The 22,159-nt window shown below is 40.1% G+C and overlaps 1 protein-coding gene across 1 annotated transcript in view; it reads left to right on the forward strand.

Annotated features, from left to right (window-relative positions):
• The window catches only part of LOC136877163 (neuroendocrine convertase 2), a 579,705-nt gene that overhangs the window by 130,492 nt on the left and 427,054 nt on the right, over positions 1-22,159 (forward strand). The window contains exon 5 of the mRNA XM_068228426.1: positions 5,825-5,862. Coding sequence (XP_068084527.1) covers positions 5,825-5,862 — 38 coding nt within the window. The remainder of the gene's footprint in view (positions 1-5,824; positions 5,863-22,159) is intronic.

Genomic DNA, 22,159 nt, shown 5'->3' on the forward strand with positions numbered 1-22,159 from the left:
CAGTTCCGTATTATTTTCGTGGATATATTGACAACCACACGTATAAGAAATAATTTAAATTTCACTCCTCCACAAAAGTTACGAATACTAGTTATAGAAAAGGATACATCGAATCAAGTCAAATTTTGTTTTTATACAGAATAATTCATTTGAAATTTTAAATATATAGAGAGGGCTTGATCTTACTCCTGAGAGTACAAATAAGAGTTCGTTCGTTTATGTATTAACCTGCAACACATTTTTGGAATATTCCGAACTTTTGCTGAGGTGTATATTTCATTGCTGTTCGAGCAAAATGTCATATCTCACAATGCTTTCCCTATCCATTATTTTCCTTAAGAATGGTCACGTCTCTCAGCCACATATGGACATCCAGTCTTTCAGAACAATTTTCGTTGTGTACATTCTCGTATGCTAACGTGTAAAGGAAAATTAACCTTAAGCACATAATACTGAAGGAGTGCATAAATAAGTCATGCAAACATACAGTCCTAGAGGTATGCTTCAAATGAACACAACGAATATTGTTCTGATGGACTACATATCCATATGTGGCTGGAAGGCGTAACCAGTCTTAAGGAAAATAATAGATAGGAAGAGCATTGGGAGATATGACCTTTTGCCCGAACAGCAACGGTTTATCGGGCGAAGATGTTTTCGTAGGAACATCAGGAAGTATGTCTCTATCAGTACCAGTATAAAGTCTCTGTAAGAAGACAGAAGCAGAAATTGGCTACCCAGAGCAGTTTAAACGGTAATTAGTCTAATGGAAGTCATATTCACAACGGAAAATAACAGGCATGGTTTACTATGTGTGGTAGTGACGGTAAATACTGTATGTCCCTTATCCAGATCAATAGAAATCATCATGCCATAATTTCATTTGACCTATTATATTGCGTTTAAGTCACGCAAAAGAGAAAAACAATATGTTCTTTCACCGTGTATAATATCAGACATATTCCAACGTTGACTGTCCCTAACTATTAATTGTGATAAACTTTTCCATGCAAGTCTCACTTATAGCTATCCTAACTTTTACTGAAATATTCCAAGAGAATTGTGCTATTGCAGTGAATGTCCTCTTGCTCCACAAAGCCAGCGAAGCGTGTGGGAAGAGAGTGGAGGAAGGGGAGTGTTTATGGTAACCATAGACGGAAAGAATGGTGACATCCGCCATTAAATGAGCCATCCTGCGTTAGGAGAGAGAGCTCTTTATCAACATCGAGTGCTCTTATCTTTGAGAGAGCACACACAGTTTAAAACTAGGACGCCACAATACTCTCGGCTGTAGACGTACAAATATTTTTCTAGTTCACAACATAAAATACATGCAATTTCGGAACTCAGTCAGAAACTGATACACTCCTATCGACATCGCCTTGCCGCACCACAAGATACACGAACTCATTTGTTATTTCTCCACAACAACGATGGAATACACTACCCATTTCTGTCAGAGGGAACCCACCTGCTAGTTTATGACAACATTGCCACCAACATCTATTATGTAATAGTCAAATTTCTGGCTTTTTACTCAGACTACACTTTCGCGTTTCGTTACTGTAGATTACCCTTTATTCAGTCCATGTATATATACAAATTGTTATCATTATCATGGATTCAGGTGCAGGCAATAATTTTGTGCAAAGTATGACTTGTTGATGTTTACATCGTCTTCGATATTATTATTATTATTATGTCCGACTCGTTGGCTGAACGGTCAGCGTACTGGCCTTCGGTTCAGAGGGTCCCGGGTTTGATTCCCGGCCGGGTCGGGGATTTTAACCTTAATTGGTTAATTCCAATGGCATGGGGGGCTGGGTGTATGTGTTGTCTTCATCATTTCATCCTCATCACGACGCGCAGGTCGCCTACGGGAGTCAACTCGAAAGACCTGCACCTGGCGAGCCGAACATGTCTTCGGACACTCCTGGCACTAAAAGCCATACGCCATTTCATTTCATCATTATTATTATTATTATTATTATTATTATTATTATTATTATTATTATTATTATTATTATTATTATTATTATCCGACTCCTTGGATGAATGGTCCGCGTAGTTGCCTTCGGTTCAGAATGCCCCGGGGTCGATTCCAGGCCAGGTCGGAGATTTTAACCTTAAATGGTTATTTCCCCTTGCCTTAGGACGCGATCCTCCACTACAAGAAACACACAGTTCACATACATGGCAGATTCCACCTACCCTCGTTGGAGGATCTGCCCAAGAAGGGCTGCATCAGGCTAGGAATAGCCACACGGATAAATCTAATCCAGTTTGATCTTAATTCACGGTCATGCTAAAATATTAACTGTAATTCACACACGTATTATAAGGAAATTTACAAGGAACCCATGTCTCTTCGAGGTAAGAGAGTACAATGTTAAGAACATCAATCAAAGGCGGCCGGGCGTAGAGCTAACTACTCTACCCCATCAAGTACCGAGGTTACGGATAGTGGGAGCCCTTACCTTCCACCCCTCCAAGGGCCTTCATGGCCTGTACAGAGATGACTTTGCATTTGATATATTAGTTGTTAACGGAAACACAATATTCTTAGGAGAACGATAGAAAACTTTACTTCTGGGTTGTTCGAGAAACTTCTGCCCTTGGATAAGAAGGTGGTACAGAGTGGTCGAAAGCAATGTGAACGAGGTAGAAGAGGATTGGTCATACAGATAAATAATTTTAAATAAATAATAATTAGATATATTGCGCCTTTGTCATTATATCAGCTATTGAAGTTAGCCAATCAAATCGCTTCGCGGGCTAATTGAAATGCGCTTTGCGAGGCAGTGTTGATAATTATGCACGTGGCTTCCGGCCATTATAGAACAGTTTATGAAATAAAATATGAAATACCTGTGGTTTGGTTTTCACATAGAACTGGTGGTCCAGCGGCTACGATTACAATATCTATAGGCATGTAATACCAAACGTGTATTTGCTTTGTCTCTCTAGGGGGAGTGAAATTAAATGAAAAAGTACTTATACATGCATATTTCAACGAAAAAGGGAGTACAATTATTTCGAATTGGTCTCCTCGGGTCATTTCTATCGCATGTTTTCAAATATCACCATTACTAATTATATTGTTCACTGACGGAACAGTTGTCATAGCAACCAAGAGAGCTTGCGGAACCACCGACTCTTGCTCGTACGAATCCTCCAGAGATAATGTGTGCTATTTACTACTATGTGACAGTACCTGCTTACAATAGAGAACCACTGTCCCGCACACTGACGTCCGTTATTACAGAAATATATTACATCTATCACATCAGCTAGATGTTGTCCATTCTGATCAAATGTACTTTTATGATAGTTGTAGGACCGTCACTGATATAAGCCATATCCTAATACGCTGATGTATTGACTGATCTCAGATGTATAAGGCGTGATCAAAAAGTTTCCGTTTGAGGGTGTTGCTGCAGCGGAAATGCAACGTAGCACGACTCCTATGCGGGTATATAAGCACGGATATGTAGGCAAAGGGATTAATGTGGCAATCGTGTCGTGCCGAGGTGTGTGCGTTAAATGTTATTACGAAATCCGTCCAAACAAGACCAACGTCCTGTTAATCTGTTGTTGGCTGCCGAAGGACAAATACCGATGGACATCCATTGGAGAATACAGACAGTGTATGGGGCAACATGTCTATGGAAAACCACCGCTATGGAATGGTGCGCAGAGTTTCGTGGGGGTCGATCAGAGAGGTCAGCCTCATCCATTACGCTAACTCAAGTGGAAGACACTCCAGCACCCGCCCTATACGCCTGATCTCTCCCCATGCGATTATCACACCTTCGATTCCCTCAAATAGGTCTTGTACGAGGACTCCTGTCGTACGAGGATGTGCAGCAGGCGGGTAAGGACTTCTTCATGCAGCAGGACATGGTGTTTAAGCACAAGGGTGAGTCGGTGCGATGAGTGCCTCATTGCTCACGGTGATTTTGCCTGATTGTCATCCCGATTTCAGGACTGTCGAATGGAACCTTTTTAATCGCCCCTTACAGTTAAGGCGCTGATCTGAGTTGTAATCTACAATAATAACTTCCTGAACGTATACTTTAACCATACAATGTTAATAGCTGTTTAATCACAGACACACCTCCCGAGTAGGGGCTGTAGAATAAATACACGGAATCCCCTGCCTGTCATAGGAGGCGACTCAACTTGGCTCAACTTGGGGGCGTGGTTTGGCGACCATAGGTCTCCTAGTTGAATCTGACTTTCATTCTACTTGTGTAAGGCTCCTCACTTTCATCTGTCCTATCCGACCTCTCTTCGTCATCTTTTCTTTCCTTCCAAACTTGATGGTATTAGGTTTCTGGTGAGGTCTAAGAATGTTTCATTTACACGCCCTTCTTTCTTTTACCGATACTCTCACCGGGCGAGTTGGCCGTACGGTTAGGAGCGCACAGCTGTGAGCTTGCATCCGGAAGATAGTGGGTTCGAACCCCACTGTCAGCTGCCCTTAAGTTGGTTTTCCCTTTCTTCCCCAGTTTCACACCAAGAAAATGCTGGGGTTGTACCTTAATTAAGGCCACGACCGTTATCTTACCACTCCTAGATCTATCCCATCGTCGCCATAAGACCTATCTGTGTCGGTGCGACGTAAAGCAAATTGGAAAATACAAAATTACCGATACCCTAATTATTCTGGATCACCGGGCGAGTTGGCCGTGCGCGTAGAGGCGCGCGGCTGTGAGCTTGCATCCGGGAGATAGTAGGTTCGAATCCCACTATCGGCAGCCCTGAAGATGGTTTTCCGTGGTTTCCCATTTTCACACCAGGCAAATGCTGGGGCTGTACCTTAATTAAGGCCACGGCCGCTTCCTTCCAACTCCTAGGCCTTTCCTATCCCATCGTCGCCATAAGACCCATCTGTGTCGGTGCGACGTAAAGCCCCTAGCAAAAAAAAAAAAAAAAAAAATATTCTGGATCGAGATTTGACCATTTTTATCGGATTGTGGTTAAGAGAAGATAGTAGTCTAGTTTTATTTCCTGTTAAAACTATATCGTTATCAACACAGGTGACTGATTCATACGTCAGGTAAATGATGAGGTTTTAACTTAATTAAGTTTACGGCCGCCACCTTTCTCTTCCCATTGTTTTCTGTCATAGAGCGTCGCCGAGAATTTGTGCATTTGAAGGGCCCCATACACGCACAGACTTATTCGGAGGTAAGTCTGCGCAAAGCAGTCTCTTCAGACATGTCTCTGTGTGTATGGCCGATAAGTCTGCCGACAGAAAGTCTGCAGGCAAGTTCTGACATTCTGGCGCTACTTGAAATCAGCCGGAGACTTTGCGACGAAAGCGCTATCTCAGAGTTCCGGCAGAAAATGTAAATGTGGTAACTTAAAAATATGAAAACTGAAATCTGTTTTTGCGCGTTTTCTTCGTGCAGAGCGCTACATTGTGTCCAAATAACAACTCATATTCTATACCGACTATCTAATTAGTTTCAATCCGTATACATTTTTCAACTATCCGAAGCGCATAATCTTAAACAGAAAACAGCTGAGTACGACGTATTCAGCTTCCTCGGTAAATAATCATTTAGTCTGAGCGTGTGTGGGCAACTGCATACTTCCGACTTACCTCGCGGAGGCAAGTCTGTGCAGGTAAGTATTCCAGGAGTCTGCGCGTATATGGGGCCCTTTTGAGTCAAGTCAAACCGTTTGTAGACAAAGTTATTGGCAGATTATTCTCTTCCTTCCTGGCCACGTATCCTATAACATTTCATGCATTCTTACTTGTACCTGTGAATAAATATAACAGGTCTATATACATGAAATTCTCGTTTGATTTCAGGTGTGGACTACATGCACCCAGACCTCAAGTATAATTATGTGAGTAAACTTTATATATATTTATTTATTTTGCTTATCAATGCTTGTATTTAACGAACTAAAATGTCTTAATTCAGTTCCAGATAAAAGGAAATTGTTAATATACGAGAATATATAGCGTATTATTTAATGCACAATTTATTAAGAAATATATTTACCCATGTATATTAAAATTCCTTTCAGATCTTTTGATACAAGAGTATATAAACTAATCACTAATCTAAAATAGAAAGTTCTAGATCATTTAAAATCTTAGCGTTTCGTAACATTTTTGAAGATGGACTGAGCGATAGTGAATTACTACATAATGAATCCAACCGGAGTATAAAGTTTCCATTTAGATGGGTCTTTTTACTCTAACCTATTTACTTCTAGCATGAAACATAACTGTTTCCTATATTCTCCCAAATATCCTGAAGCAGCTCCCTTTACACTCTAAGAAGTTTTCAATACACGCTGTACAAGATGCGGTACTACACAAAGAAGGATGCATTTAGTTTCATATAACGAGATGCATTGAAAAAAGAGAAGGCCTTCGAATGCATTGATTATGCAACTTTAATATATGTGGTATATGCTTGGTCGGATGGGTACAAAGGACCATTTAATTGACCTTATGTCTATGCTTTATTCTTTGTTTTTGTTTTTTTGCTAGCGGCTTTACGTCGCACCGACACAGATAGGTCTTATGGCGACGATGGGATAGGAAAGGCCTAGGAGTTGGAAGGAATCGGCCGTGGCCTTAATTAAGGTACAGCCCCAGCATTTGCCTGGTGTGAAAATGGGAAACCACGGAAAACCATCTTCAGGGCTGCCGATAGTGGGATTCGAACCTACTATCTCCCGGATGCAAGCTCACAGCCGCACGCCTCTACGCGCACGGCCAACTCGCCCGGTATGCTTTACTCTGGACAAGATCATTTTTTTACCGTTTGCTTTACGTTTCACCGACGTAGACAGGTCTTCTGGCAACGATGGCATAGGAAAGTGCTAAGAGAGGGAAGAAAGCGGTCGAGGCCTGGCATGAAAATGAGAAACCAACGAAAACCATCTTCAGAGCTGCCGACAGTGGGGTTCGAGCCTACTATCTCCCGAATGCAAGCTCACAGCTGTCCGACCCTAACCGCACGGCCAACTCGCTCGTTTTCTGGACAAGAAATCACTGTTAGAACTGAACGTAGTGAGATAGGATGGTTCCAAATCAGTAAGGGTGAAAGGCAAGGCTGCATATTTTCATATTTCTCATTCAAACCGTATTCTTAATAAATCAAATTAGGAGCTGGTTTGGACGGGAATATCTGTGGATTCAGAATTGATGATCCTTGTTGTTTAAATGGGCCTAACATCTAGGTCATCAGCCCGTATTCAGAATTATTGGTTAGCATATAAACATCCTACAATTTAATGATGACACCAATTTAATAGCTGGAAGTTAAAGAGACTTCGAAAACGTAAGATTAAATCCAAAGAGCAGAGTGAGAAAATGGGATTACACCTGAACGTAAATAAAACAAAGATATTGCGAAAACGTTTAACGATGTCACCGGAGTAGTGGATAGTTTCTTTTGTCAGGATCAGCCATTGGTTATAATGGCCCTCATAGTCCAAATATCTGTCTTAGATCCCAACTTAGTGGTGAGAAGGCGAAAGCCCTCGAGAAGTTCCTCACGTGTTCAGACGTGTCTGTGCGAACGAATATTATAATTGTTCAGGCATTAAGATTTCCCGTAGTAAAAATAATAACAATAGTGATGATGATGATAGTTTTAATAATAACAATAATAATTTCGTGAGGCTATTTATAGTCTCGTACGGCCCTTGTAAGGCAGGCCGTCCGATGAGGGTGGGTGGCATCTGCCATGCATAGGAAACCGTGCGTTATTGTGGCGGAGAATAGAGTAGTGCGGGATGTGTGAGCTGCAGGGATGTCGGAGACATTATAAGTACCCAGTCCCTGAGCCTAGGAAGTTCCTAATTTAAGGCTAAAATCTTCAATCCGGCCGGAGGTCGAACCCCCGGGCCCTTTGAACCGAAGAACACAATGCTGACCATTAATCCACGGAGCCGGACCACATAATAATGTACAGGTGCGAAGGCTGGATCATGAGAAATAGGACAGAGATCACATCAAAGGATTCAAGTTATATTTAAGTTATGATATTGAAGAAGAATTCCGTGTTTTCGTTCGTCGCCCAAGATTATCATTCAGTGGATCATAGAAATTATCAGCCCAGAATTACTATTTGAAACATAGATTACAAAGGTACAGGTTCTCCCCCAACAATTTGCTTTATGTCACATCGGCACTGATAGATCATATGGCGGCAATGGGACAGGAAAGTGTTAGGGGTGGGAAGGAAGCGACCGTAGCCTTGATTAAAGTGTGAAAATGGGAAACCAGGGAATACCGCTCAGCCACTCATTCGGTAAAGGCACATCTCCTACTTCAGCCACACCTTCAGGCGATCTGATTCAATAGAAAATACTGCCTTACTACGGAAAGTGGAAGAGACTTTAAGAAGAGGGTAACCACCGATGAGATAGAGGTATAGAGTTCATCAGAGATGCAATGGAATCGTAGTTTATAGGTTTGGATAAGAATGTGAATATCTGGCGGAACTGCATCCATGCAGTCACCAGGAGTCAACACCAATCTTGTCTGCATCAATCGCCAACACAGGCTTGAAAACAGATCGGGTACTTAGTCTGCATGTGTTGTATCGTGTGTGTGTGTCTGTCTGTCTGTCTGTAGAAATACACTCCTAGGATGACTAAGTTCTTTTCCCACTGCTCTCTTGTGTGATATTCAGCAATACTAAATGAGGTAGAATGTAATCAGTTCTATTTCTTCAAGTCAATATTCACTTCGTGGCAGAGCCAAACGCTAGCAGCGACTGTTGTTTAAAGGGGCATAACAACATGACAACCCGCTCTTCATAACATTAGTACGAGAAAGAAGAACGAGATGATCTAACGAAAGAGAAGGTGGAAAAGGAAACACTCTCACACACTTTCAAGTTTGGAAGAGCATCAGATCTGATCAACGGAGGTCTTTTAGGAGAATGTAAAAAGAAGAACTTGGCTTAGATAAGTACCGTAGAAGCAATGCTAGTCTCCACTGGATTCCCGTGATGGCCACACAACATTTCGCAATTTACGATAACCAGTCGTGTAGCAGAGCTGGGAACCTAATCTAGGCTCGCTGATGTGATTGAATGTCGATTCTAACTCTAGACACATTGCCCTAGAACATGACTAGGAACGAGGCTGGGGGAATTGTGCGCCAACATATACACCTGCTTATTCCAATAGAGAACATTTTCAAATACGATAGTGCGCCGTCCCTGCGTCCAGGAGAGGACACATAAGATCCAAGCTAGCTTAACTGGCGATCGTAACGGTTAACATAATCATCTACCCGGGCTATGAGTTCCGAATGTTGAGAAAAACACGTCATATTGAACCTAAGAAATCCCTAAACCACGTCGAAGGACGTCTCCTACACGTTACTGGCTAGAATTCCTTATAACTATCAAGTTGTTACGACATACACACTTAAAAACTAGGTCGCTATACCATGATACACATTAAAAGACGAATTCATGTTTCACATACCATATTTATTATGCCTTACTTTCATTCCAAGTACTGGACATTGAATTATTCTCCCTTAGACTCTAATTAAAGACTTTGCAGGCTTCATCTATATATTATATTCATACTCGACGGGATTAGCCTTGAATTCTTAAAATATAATATATATCCTATCAGAATGTTTGATGTAATTCCTAAATATTCCATTAAAATCCTCCATTACCACTATTTGGCTTAGAATACCTTTGTTTTCCTTTTTTGGTATGAAAGGAGCAATAAAAAGTGTCAGTATCGGACTAAGAAGTTGGTGAAGTTCACCATAAGCACGCTACTGCTCAATATGTCCGACCTCAGTCGTGCCTAGTAATAGAATGATCATTTGAGTTAAAATACTCCTCAACAAGAATATTGTATCTGTAATATATCAAGTGCTAGAGCCTTGATTGGTCAAAAAATTGACTAAAGTCAGGAATGAAATTCAACGAAAGATCGAAACAGACTTTCAACGTATTAGGTCGTGTTATGTACATGTAGTACGTGTTGAAGAGATGTTAAGTACAGAACAAAAATGGCCAGCCGGGAGGTTGTGGGTTCGGATCCCACTGGTGTCCGGCTGGCCATTTTTGTTCTGTACTTAACATCTCTTCAACACGTACTACATGTACATAACACGACCTAATACGTTGAAAGTCTGTTTCGATTACAATGCGGTCGTGAAAATTCAATATTCATCAACGAAAGATCATTAAGGTACGTAGGGTAAATTATCAAATTAAATATTACTAAGCCTTTAGCTCAGAAATGCTAAACTAGGGGTATAAGGTTAGAAATGTTGGGTTCCAAATATTAGATTAAAAGGAAATACTAGATTAAAAAATATTAAATTGAAAATATTAGATTGGAAATACTAAGTTAAAATAAGGTCAGATGTATCTAACGAGAAGTAATATTTACATTATAATACACTGTATATAAAGCTGTAGACTGAGGGTGGTTTTTAAATATGCAGGACGCACTTTCATGTTTAGAACCAAATCTTAAAAATTGGAATCATAATCCTCCTATATTACATTTTGAAGCCTTCGGATTAATTGTTCTTTTTTAGTTCGAGCCTATATTGGCCTACTTAAATATGGTAATTCTTTTCTCTCTCAGTTCATAGTGATACAGATACACACTCAGATTAACTTGGGAGAATCCTTTCCTAGTATTATAACAAGTACTGGATCTTAAGAGGTATGAATGTTCATGTTTCTTTATTTTGCTGCGTGAATACTGATAAGTCCTTTTTTTAAATTAATGCATACGTTCAATAAATGATTCAACATAGTACCTGTAAGCTTAAATACTACCCTTAACCTGAGTATACTGGTCACTCTAAATGAGTACTGGTGCAATTTCATCATATTCTCTAGTGGATACTATCTTAGTTCCATCTGAAACGCATTGGCTAGTGTGGTCTACTTTGTGTGAAAATTCTGTCACATGGTGATAACTCATGCACCTACAGTCAGCCATCAGTGATATGGGATTTTGCCTATGAAGTATACTACATTCCTTTTACTTGAGAATAAATTCAGAATTGAAAAATATCTGTGGTGGTAAGAACATGCTCGACTTCATCCTCCTAACCGTGAAATTATTGGTACTTTCAGGTATACTGGTTAACCAACAGGTGTCACTCCGATTATATATCAACCTATTTATGCTTGCTCACTAACGAAATAATCAAAGGAAACACAACGAACTCATTACCATTCCATAAAACTCAACTTGGAAACAATTAAGTCCACCACTACATAACCATGATCGTATTCACGATAACTATCACCATTCTTAATCACCAATCTCATATCAACATCTCTTTAAATAACTACTATACTACTCGTTAAACATATAACACATTTCATTTACCTAATATATTTTATTCCTCACTCTCACGAAGTATCTATTATTTCTACCATGGCTTGTGGACTTATTCACAACATTATGACCTCGATTCTGTCATAACCCTAAATTATTGTATACACACATATTCATCTGGCAAGCATTTCCTACGGATTGTCTAATTTAACATTCTTTGATTACAACCATTGCACACACATACCTAAGTTTACTCTTGACATGGTACACCATTTACCAACACGTTAGCGAAATCAACTTTTCTCACATTAAATGGATCATATTTCGAGCGTAGGCTTTTATAACTGACTGACCACCTATCTAGGGATTTGACATTTAGAATGTGAAGATTACCTGACCACCTCTAACCTAGTTCATAATCCGCTATTTACGTCGTCTCATTATTTATACACTGAATAGCTCGGTAAACTTGTAATGAACAAAGAAAAGAACATCAATCATTAATACATTAGTTTAAAAGAAAGACTTATCTGAATTTCCGCAATTCCTGTAGCCGGTTATGTCCAGGTAACAGGACATATGGACACGCCTCCTTTCATTTCCCTATGTAAACTGGGAAGGCTTGAGTACGTCTCCTCTGGGCTTGGTCATCTTGCGGCAGGCAATATCATCTGACGGCGCTCACTTGGGCAGTCTAGCCCTTCATCTTCTTAGAACATCTTGCTCATTTCTGGACTAGTTGAGACAGAATAACACATAATTTTAATTAATTTTATCATCATAGGAAAAGCTGTGTTATTATCTGCTTATAGCGAAAGATTGTCTCCTTGAAAGAGTTGATTTCATCGACAACTAGAACTCTGGGGTAATGATTGAATATGACGTTCGAAACTAACAGATTATGTTCAGATATTCTTTCTAGAGTTTACTATTGAAATCCCACTTCTTTAATTCTTTAGGTTTGACGATATCAAGTAATACGTCAGCAAAGGTTGTGGTGACGTAAGTCTGTCGTAGCCTTGTACTTGGATTTCCACGTATTTAAATTTCGTAGAGCGAAATAAAAAAATCTTCTATTAACGATCTGCAGCGCAGCTATCAGTAAAATCCACTCCTTGTTTCCGCTGGATGAATCTCTTGTTGATACCCTCTTTATTTAGTAAACGATGTTGCTTTCCGTATATGATTCAGTTGAAAATTAGCTCTCTTCCAATTTGTTTCTTTTTTCTCAGTAATTGTCCGTAACAATCTTCTCCTTTCGTTCTTTTTGCACTGCCTCCGGTATCTTAATCCTTTCACAAGCGCCTGATGTAAATGTTGTCACCTTAGCTTGCGGTATCGCCAGACGTTTTGATATTTAGTATTCGGAAGTTTAGACTCCATCTTTGTTCTTACTATGGACGGGACTTTACGTGACAGTGAAATGGCACAAAATAGTTTCGAGAAACAAAGTTGTTACAAATATTGTTTCAATACATTACTTTGAAAAGTCACTCATCGATCATTTCGTTCAGCAGCACTGGAAGCGGTTACATTCTTAAATTAACTTCTGACCTTGGACACACATCATTTCGGTCATGCTATAATTTTTCTATATATTGCTGATGAATCAATCTTCCAAGTTTTTGTCAGTTTATACTCAATATTGTTATCTCCCTGAAACCGAATGGTTATTGAAAAGAACATTTTATTTTCATTATTTAAGGAATTTTAGGGTGCAATCTTGTGATTAATCAACACTCTAACCATTAATTTTAGTGAGTAGAGAGCATAATACATCAATTCTTACGAGAAATAATTTGCAGTTATAAATTAACTGGATGTTCATGTGTCCTTTTCAGTGAACAGTGTGACCTAAATGGCGTCCGCGTGACTGAAATAATACTTAACACGACTGATCTGGCACCATCCATATATAAAAAATATGTATGTATATTCCATATCTCCTTTTAAACCAATGGATACATTCCAACGAAACTTTTTACACATATTAATTATTATCTGGAGAGAAGACACCCTTAGCAACCCTGACAGGTGGTGGTGGTGATTATTGTTTTAAGAGGAAGTACAACTTGGCAACCATCCTCTATATAACACTAATCAGAGGGAAAAGTGGAAGGGAACCGACACTTCGAAAAATGAAGATATCGGACAAAGAAAGACAAGGGCCACGAAGGGCGTGAAAAATGAAAGACTCCCTATCCCTCGCAAACCTAATAGCGTCGGGGTCGGAAAAGAACAAGAGTTAACCAAGGGAGGTCGGATAGGATAGATGAAAGTGAGGAGCCTGGCACAAGTAAGTAGAAGCAATGCCAGGACTCAGCTAATGGCCCCGTGGTCGCCAACCCACGCTCCAAAGTTCAGAGCCCCTGGGGCCCCTTTTAGTCGCCTCTTACGACAGGCAGGGGATACCGTGTGTGTTATTCTACCGCCCCCACCCACAGGGGGAGCAATCCTGACAGTGGGGGTGGGAAGAGGTGAAATATATAAATAAACGAATCCATAGTTTTCGTGGTCACTGAGTAGAATATACTCCGGATATTGTCGAAGTCAACGGCAGAATATGAGAAGGGGAGTAAAAGAAAATGTTCAAAATGACGAAGATTATTGGTGAATCCACAGTATTGGTGGTCGCTAGGCTGATTGGTGACAGTCCCACTGACGGTTGGAGTCGTGTACATCATATCTGTAGCGTGACATAGAAAGGATCACATACTTCCCAGAAAATCTGAGCTGTCACAAGGACAAATTATATCACCCTAAAACTTAAAAGTAAACACATAACAATAACACTATATCTTCAAAGGAGTTCTTAAAATATCAGTCAACGTCACAACAAATAAATACAAAAGCTCACTTCAAACAGGTAATACAAATTCTGAAAATAAACATTCAAAAGATTACCCGAGAACAGCCGGGTACTATAGCTAGTACATTATAAATTATAAGTACAACAACCAGAGATTTGTTTATACTGCTGATATAACCCGTATCTTCTTGGCCAGGGATATGCCAAGGCAGGAGAGGGAAATAATACACAGTGTCAATGTAGTGTCAATTTCGAAAAAAATGTAAGCGTTGTAATACAACCCGAAATAGAGTTTACACATTTTCATGTATGTAGTCGTCAGAAAATTCCAGAAATCAAAACTCATAACTGTCACAAAATCTAGGTGGGGCACGTATCATTATTATTGAACACAATATAGTTTTAAGTAGTGAGCAATATATGGTGAACTAAGTAAATGACGTCAAGTTTAGCAGCGTAGGTCATTTATCTTATGTTAGGTCTGCAGTACTTGCTACTAAAATGTACCACACCTTTATTCCTACATATTTGTCTTTGGAAAAGTTTAAAATAAAGATTAACTGTTAACTGCTAAACTAACACATATCTTACAGAATACGAAAGTACGAAACAAAGGTAACCGTTTGCAACGTTGCCGAAGAAAATGTTTAACACTGAAATTTATAAAATCTCTTCCTATTTGTTGTAAGTTTATAATTTGAGAGCATCTTAGCTATTTGGTTCCTTGTTACCAGATCAGTGTCATTTATAGAGAAAGCTTGAGAAGTTTTTGAAACATTCCTTAAAGAGAACACATTTGTAAACAGCCACAAGCTTAGAGCCGTCACGAGCAGCGCGTTTTCCCCTTGGTATTGTCACCAGCACCATTATGCCTCAGAAGATCGACTCATATTGCAAAGAAACGTGCCGTGGATGGTCATGAACTGTTTGATGAATGTTTTCATTTTTCTCAGTCTTTACCGCATGTTCATTATTTTTTTCATTAGTTCGGTTTCCCATCAATATTACTGGGTAACGTGACCGAACTGACCGTGATCCAGATTATGTTTTCACATTCAGTCTACAACCATTCCTGTCAATGGCTTCATAAACACGCCTTAAGGACGGCAAAACATATCCTCGTTTCAATACTCAGCAAGAACGACAATACCACAATTGATCAAGTAAACAAAGAATGTCATCGATCTGACTTAGAATTCGATTCCGCGATAAATAAAATAAAATAAATCAAATTACAACATACAGCAGTTTACACAATAGCGTGATTATCACGTGTCTTCTGTATGATAAATAAGGCGTGAGGTGGAAGACATGCTTTCTGCAGGCATCGTCTCGACCTACAGGAACGCTGTTTTCATGTTGGCGATGGTTCATATCTGTTCCGGAAGACTGAGTTTAACTCTGCGAGAACATTCAAATTGAACAGGTATTCGGATATAAAGTAGAAGAAATTTCAGTAAAGGAGACAGGCAGGCGAAACATTCTAAAAAAGATTTCTCAGCGTCAAATAGATAAAGCTCAAGTAGGAACGTGTCACTAACCTGACGACTTGGGTTGCGTGCTGGAAAAATTATAATCGCACAATCTTTTATTTGATAAAGCAGTTACCTTGTTGAAAGAATTAGATACAAATGAATCACCTTAAACAACATGTTTTAGACATTCCATACTGGTGCCTATCAAAGATATAGGGACTAACATTTCTCCTTATTAGAATAACATAATCAGTCATAAAGGCCTTCGCTTACCAATATACACCACTATGAAACCTCAGACGATGTGTTTAGCTCCAAAACTGTCTTCTTCTTCTTCTTCTTCTTCTACTACTACTTATTCTGCTTCCACCGCTTTTCCCACATCTGTGGGGCCATAGGTGCGAACTCTACCACCCATGTGGATTTGGCCCTGTTTTATGACTGGATGTCCTTCCTGACACCAACCCTATACGGAGTAATGTAATTAATATTGTGTGTTTCTGTGTTAGTTGGTAGTGTAGTGTGTTTTTGAATATGAAGAGGAAAGTGTTGGTAAAAACACAAACACACAGTCCCCAGGCAAAAATAATTGTTCAGACGCGATTGAAATCCCCGACCCGGCCGGATCGAACCCGTTATCTTCTGAACCGAAGGCCTCAACACTGACCATTCAGCCATTGAGTCGGATTGCTCCAGAACTGTCCTCTGTTAGCCAAAATTTCAGCCATTCTGATGGCGAATAGCCTCCAATACTACGATGATCCTTGTTGAATGACTCAATGTTGATCTATGTCTGTATCAACTCTTCCGATTTAGTGGCCTGCTAGGATCATCGTTACTTATAACATGTCTCTTCTATTAAACGTACTGGAAGAGCTCGCTGTTGTTTCCTTGGAGTAGTAGTGAACATTCAACGACATGTGAAAATATTCATATCTTATCACTCAGTAAACGCATCATCTCTCGCTTCATATATGTTGTTTCACCCTCAACTCGTGAAATGTGTGGTGAGGAACATTCTGTCAAATGGAAGTTGACTTCATGGGGGGAGTTGGCCGTGCGGTTAGAATCGCGCAGCTGTGAGCTAGCATCCGGGAGATAGTGAGTTCGAATCCCACTGTCGGCAGCCCTGACTATTGTTTTCCGTGGTTTCCTATTTTCACATCAGGCAAAAGCTGGGGCTGTACCTTAACTAAGGCCACGGCCGCTTCCTTCCCACTTCTAGGTCTTTCCTATCACATCGTTGCCATAAGACCTGTCTTGTCGGTGCGACGTAAAGCAAAAAAAAAAAAAAAAAAAAATATTGACACTCCCAATGCAGAAAGAGTCAAGTTTCAGTGGGGTTCGATCCTACTATCTACCGAATACTGGATACTGGCCGCATTTAAGCGACGGCAGCTATCGAGCTCGGTGAGTTTAAAATGCTAAGCAGAATCTCTCCTTTTTCTGGCCTACACCAGGCCTGTATTCTACTGTAGAATCCTTGAGTTGATGTTGCCATGGTTACGGCTGGTCATTTCTTTATCCGATTTATAGGGTGGGGGTAGTGTAGTGCCGATATCTCCATAACGGTTTGCGTTAGGCCCTTAAAATATGATTTTCGGTCCTGTAGAAACGTAATGAGTTTTATTCTTCGCGTCGTGAGGCTTAAACTGATCTTTTTCTAGTTCTTGTGAGAAAAATTCGGCATTTCACCTATATTAGCATGTGTCAAAGGGCCTAAATCTAGGGAATGACGAGATTGTTAAGATGTATTGTAGACAGGGTTATCCGAAGGGTCCTAAAAGGTAAGTATACAAAATTAATCAATCACTGCTGATCTGCATTTAGGGCAGTCGCCCAGGTAGCAGATTCCATATCTGTTGCTTTCCTAGCCTTTTCTTAAATTATTGCAAAGAAATTGGAAATTTGTTGAACATCTCGCTTGGTAAGTTATTACAATCTCTAACTACCCTTCCTATAAACTAATATTTGCCCCAATTTGTCCTCTTGAATTCCAAATTTATATCTATATTGTGATCTTTCCTGGTTCAGATTGCTGGAACGGAACCTACGGATTCGTATAAGAAACTGACAGATACACAGACAGACATACAGAAATTCTGCTATATCTTCTTATAATTATAAAAGGAAGTGTTTGTCTGTGTGTCTGTGCGCGATACCCAGCAAAATCTACAGCACGTAGAGATCTCAAATTTTGAACATAGGTAGATGGAAAGGGGTCCGAATGCACCTCGAAGCCGGAATTTTCATTTTCGCTTTCGTTGGTGGTGAGTTATGAACGAAAAACCATCGGAAAACGTGCTTTGGCATATGACAATCCAACGTGCTGTCACCAAGATTAAATGCATAGAGTCGCTGTCGCTAGGCAACGTATAGGTAGAGAACACAATATTCAAGGAGCCATTTTACGTCCAGGACGCAGGAAGCTGTTTTTGGTCTTATATGGTGTGAGGGCATATGACGGTGTTGATGATTCGTCCGTCGGATCGGGACGTTATGTCTTGAGCTATTCGAGAGGAGTGGCACATGTGCCGGCGCCGGGTTTCATCCTCTCCATTCTTGCTATCATATATCATGTCATTCATTTCTTTCAACAAGCAAGTTTTACAAGAATTACCCGATGTTCTACACAGTTACAAGTCTATCGACTACACCGCAGAGCTTCGAAAGACTTGGAGTCACCTGGAGTACCCTCGAACATCTTAGAGCGGACGATTGTTGCACCAATTATCCTTCTTAAGAATAAGAATCCTGCTCTCTGCAATGAACACGACTCTGAAACTGATGACTAAATATTATTGAAGCCATTCTCATAATTGGGCATGCCGCGAGCGAAGTAATATTCATTCCTCGGATTCGAATAATTTCTTCGGATATACAGTTTAAGTTTAGATCTCTGCAGTGTTCAAAATAAAATTTCTCTATATAATAATAATAATAAAGCAAGCATAATCTTCTTCTTCTTCTTCTTCTTCTTACTATATATAAAAATGGATGTAGGCTATGCATGTAGGCCCTATGTGTGTGTGTAAACGACACATCTCCTCCTAAACCACTGGAGCAATTTCATCCAAACTTGGTACACTTATGACTTACTGTCTGGAGACGAGCACTGTTGCGGTAAGCCATCCGTAGCTCCCTTAGGGGTGGGGGGTCAGGGGGGGCAAGGTGTAAAAAGAATCGAAAAAATGTCGAATCCACAGTTTTCGGGGTCGCTGAGATGAACAGTGACACTCCCCATTTTTCAAATGTCAAAGTTCAGCTCCCTTTCGCATGGGGGGGCGAGGGGGAGTGAAATATAAAATGAAACGAAAATAATGTCGAATACATAGTTTTCAGGGTCGCCGAGGTGAATTGTACACCCCGGATTTTTAGTATCAGGGACAAACAACGTGGGGGTAAGAAAGCCCAGGAACCCTTAGGGGCGGGGGGCGAGGGGGTCAGATAAACAAATTAACGAAAATACTGTCGAATGCATACTTTTTGGGGTCGCTGAGATGAATAGTGACACTCCGGATTTTTTTTTAAAGTTCAAGTTCAACCCCCTTTGGGGTGGGGGCGAGGGGGAGTGATATATAAAATTAAACGAAAATAGTGTCGAATACATAGTTTTCGGGGTCGCCGAGGTGAATTGTACACTCCGGATTTTTAGTATCAGGAGACAAACCACGTGGAGGTAAGACAGCCCAGGAACCCTTAGGGGCAGGGGAGCTAGGGGGCTGAGATATAAAAATAATCGAAAATAGTGTCGAATCCATACTTTTCGGGGTCGCTGAGATGAACAGTGACACTCCGGAATTTTTTAAAGTCCAAGTTCAGCCCCTTCGTGGTGAGGGACGATAGGAGAGTGATATATAGAAATAATAATGATATATAGAAATAATAGTGTCGAATACATAGTCGCTGAGGTAAATAGTGACATTCCGAATTTTTAGTATCAGGAGACAAACCACATGGGGGTAAAACACCCCCAGGAACCCTTAGGGGCGTGGGAGGGGGGGCAAGGGGACCGAGATATACAAATCATCGAAAGTAGTGTCGAATCCATACTTTTCGGGGTCGCTGAGATGAATAGTAACATTCCGGATGTTTAAAGTCTAACTTCAGCCCCCTTTGGCATAGGGGGTGAGAAAGGGTGAAAAAATAAATTGTCAGAAATGACCGAGATAATGGACGCGTGTATGTTCCAGACGTAAATTAGTGAGACCATTCTAGACATCTTAGAAATTTAAACCTTGGTACCAGACAACCTGATGACTTCAGGATCCCTAGAAAAATCTCAAATTCTCACAATTCTCTGAGGGGTACATGCTGGGAGTTTCAAACCTGCATAAGAACACAGTCGGTGATATTTATCCAGAACTTACAGGTTTGATGCTTGTTGTTTAAAGGGGCCTAACATCGAAGGTCATCGGCCCCAACCTACAGGCTTTATGGACTTAAACGTTTCCTTAAAGTCCCGATTTTTAACCCACTCCCCCATATCAAGATCGCAGCACAATCTCCCAGACAAATTAGAAAACTGAATTTTTGCAAAATTATAGCTTTTAGCATGTAACCGACGGAAAATTTACGAGATGTAAATTTTTTAAATTTTTTTTTACCCCCGAAAAAATCGAAATATGGAGGCAATTTTAATGACGGTGCAGTCCGTCTTTTCGATGTATTTCGTGGCTAAACGGTAAGTCGTATCACAAAACGGATGGCACAATCTCCGTTCAATTTGGAGTGATCTACAACTTCGGTCCTATGACCTTTTGTCGTATCTCTATCCCTTATACATTAAATTTTTCTCTATTTCTGGATTTACCTAAATTTTGCACTTTGTACACGTACAATTGATGGTTTGATTCACTTATAGGAAAGATGGGATCATCAAATTCTACACGAATATTCACCCACCCAGTAGCCATATGTGAGCCAAATTCTATGTTTGAAGCTGCCGCATAAGTATCTGAGAAGTAATGCACTGTGTGAAAATCTTTCACAAATTTCACCCTATTCAACGTTTCTAAAACATAATGAATTGTGGTAGACAAGTTCACCTGTCGTTATCATCACAACTCCACAACTCGCACTTTACACTGGAAACATCGTCTGTGGACCTCCCTATGATTTTTCTCGGTTAACGACAATTTACATGCAATTTACAAATTATTATTAACTTCATGTACAGTAATTTACTTCGATATCCATATACAATCTGGAATACCGTAGCGAAGCACGGGTACAATTGCTAGTATATATATATATGAAGGTAGAAGTGACATCAGGGATGAAGACGATGTTAGAAGTTAGGAGAAAACAATCAATTGTGTGTAGTTTTGATTGTGTTATAGCTTCAAGGGACTGAAACTCCAAAAATGAAATGTTTCCAACTATTAACAAAGCATTGTGATTTCCACTACTACAGAATACTTGTTTATTTCAAACAAATAGTGTGGTCAGACTTTGTACATGACGGCGTAATGCGGTTGACATACTATGATTATTTCAATATTGCAAATATGTAATACGAACTCAAACTGTGTACACAGTTAGTTTGTATGTAGCTGTAACTGGCAATGTGATCACAATAGTACATGCATTAATATGTGAATATCACAGTTATTGATGAAGTTCGGCTTTTACTATACTATGAGATACAGTATCACTTTTCACTCATAAGTACTTTCAAATACATTGATTCGGTGGACTGTTTATCCTCACAATCAGCAGATTTTTGATAATCCTCAGCCCGTTTCCAGTCATTCGACCAGATCGGGAATGGGATGAATGAAACCCCAATCTAGCGGCGAGGATAGGAACTGTGCCACTGACGAAGCCTGTCGCAGTCCTCAGGGACACTGATTAATGACTGGCAGATGGAATGAAAATATATTGGAGAGTGTTGCTGGAATAAAAGATGACAGGGAAAACCCCAGTACCCGGAGAAAAACGTCTTGCGCTTCCGCAGTATCCAGCACAAATCTCACGTTGAGTGACCGGGATTTGAAACACGAAACTTAGAGGAGAGAGGCCGGCGCGCTGCCACCTGAGGCACGGAGGCTCTATTAAATTATCCTAATATCTCATAAACTTTAGTGGAATACGAAATACCGAGCTCGATAGCTGCAGTCGCTTAAGGGCGGCCAGTATCCAGTATTCGGGAGATAGTAGGTTCGAACCCCACTCTCGGCAGCCCTGAAAATGGTTTTCCGTGGTTTCCCATTTTCACACCAGGAAAATGCTGGGGCTGTACCTTAATAAAGGCGCCATAAGACCTGTCTGTGTCGGTGCGACGTAAAGCAAAAAAAAAAAAAACGAAATACTGTGCACTTGTATCTATTATATTATATTAGTAAAGTGAATGGCTGAACTTAGGACAATATAAAAATAATTTTGTTATTGAAGCTCGTTTCAAAAAACAGTTAAGTTCTCCTTTGCATTGTCAAAGTATAACATTTTGTGTATCAAATGGCAAAGATGAACTATTCTTTTCTTTCAGTTGTGCTTCTGCTTGGCGACCTAGAAATTTTCCTGGATATTGTCCCAAATAAATAGGTAGCCTTCT

This window comes from Anabrus simplex, chromosome 1 (assembly GCF_040414725.1).
Source record: "Anabrus simplex isolate iqAnaSimp1 chromosome 1, ASM4041472v1, whole genome shotgun sequence".
NCBI classification, from domain to species: domain Eukaryota; kingdom Metazoa; phylum Arthropoda; class Insecta; order Orthoptera; family Tettigoniidae; genus Anabrus; species Anabrus simplex.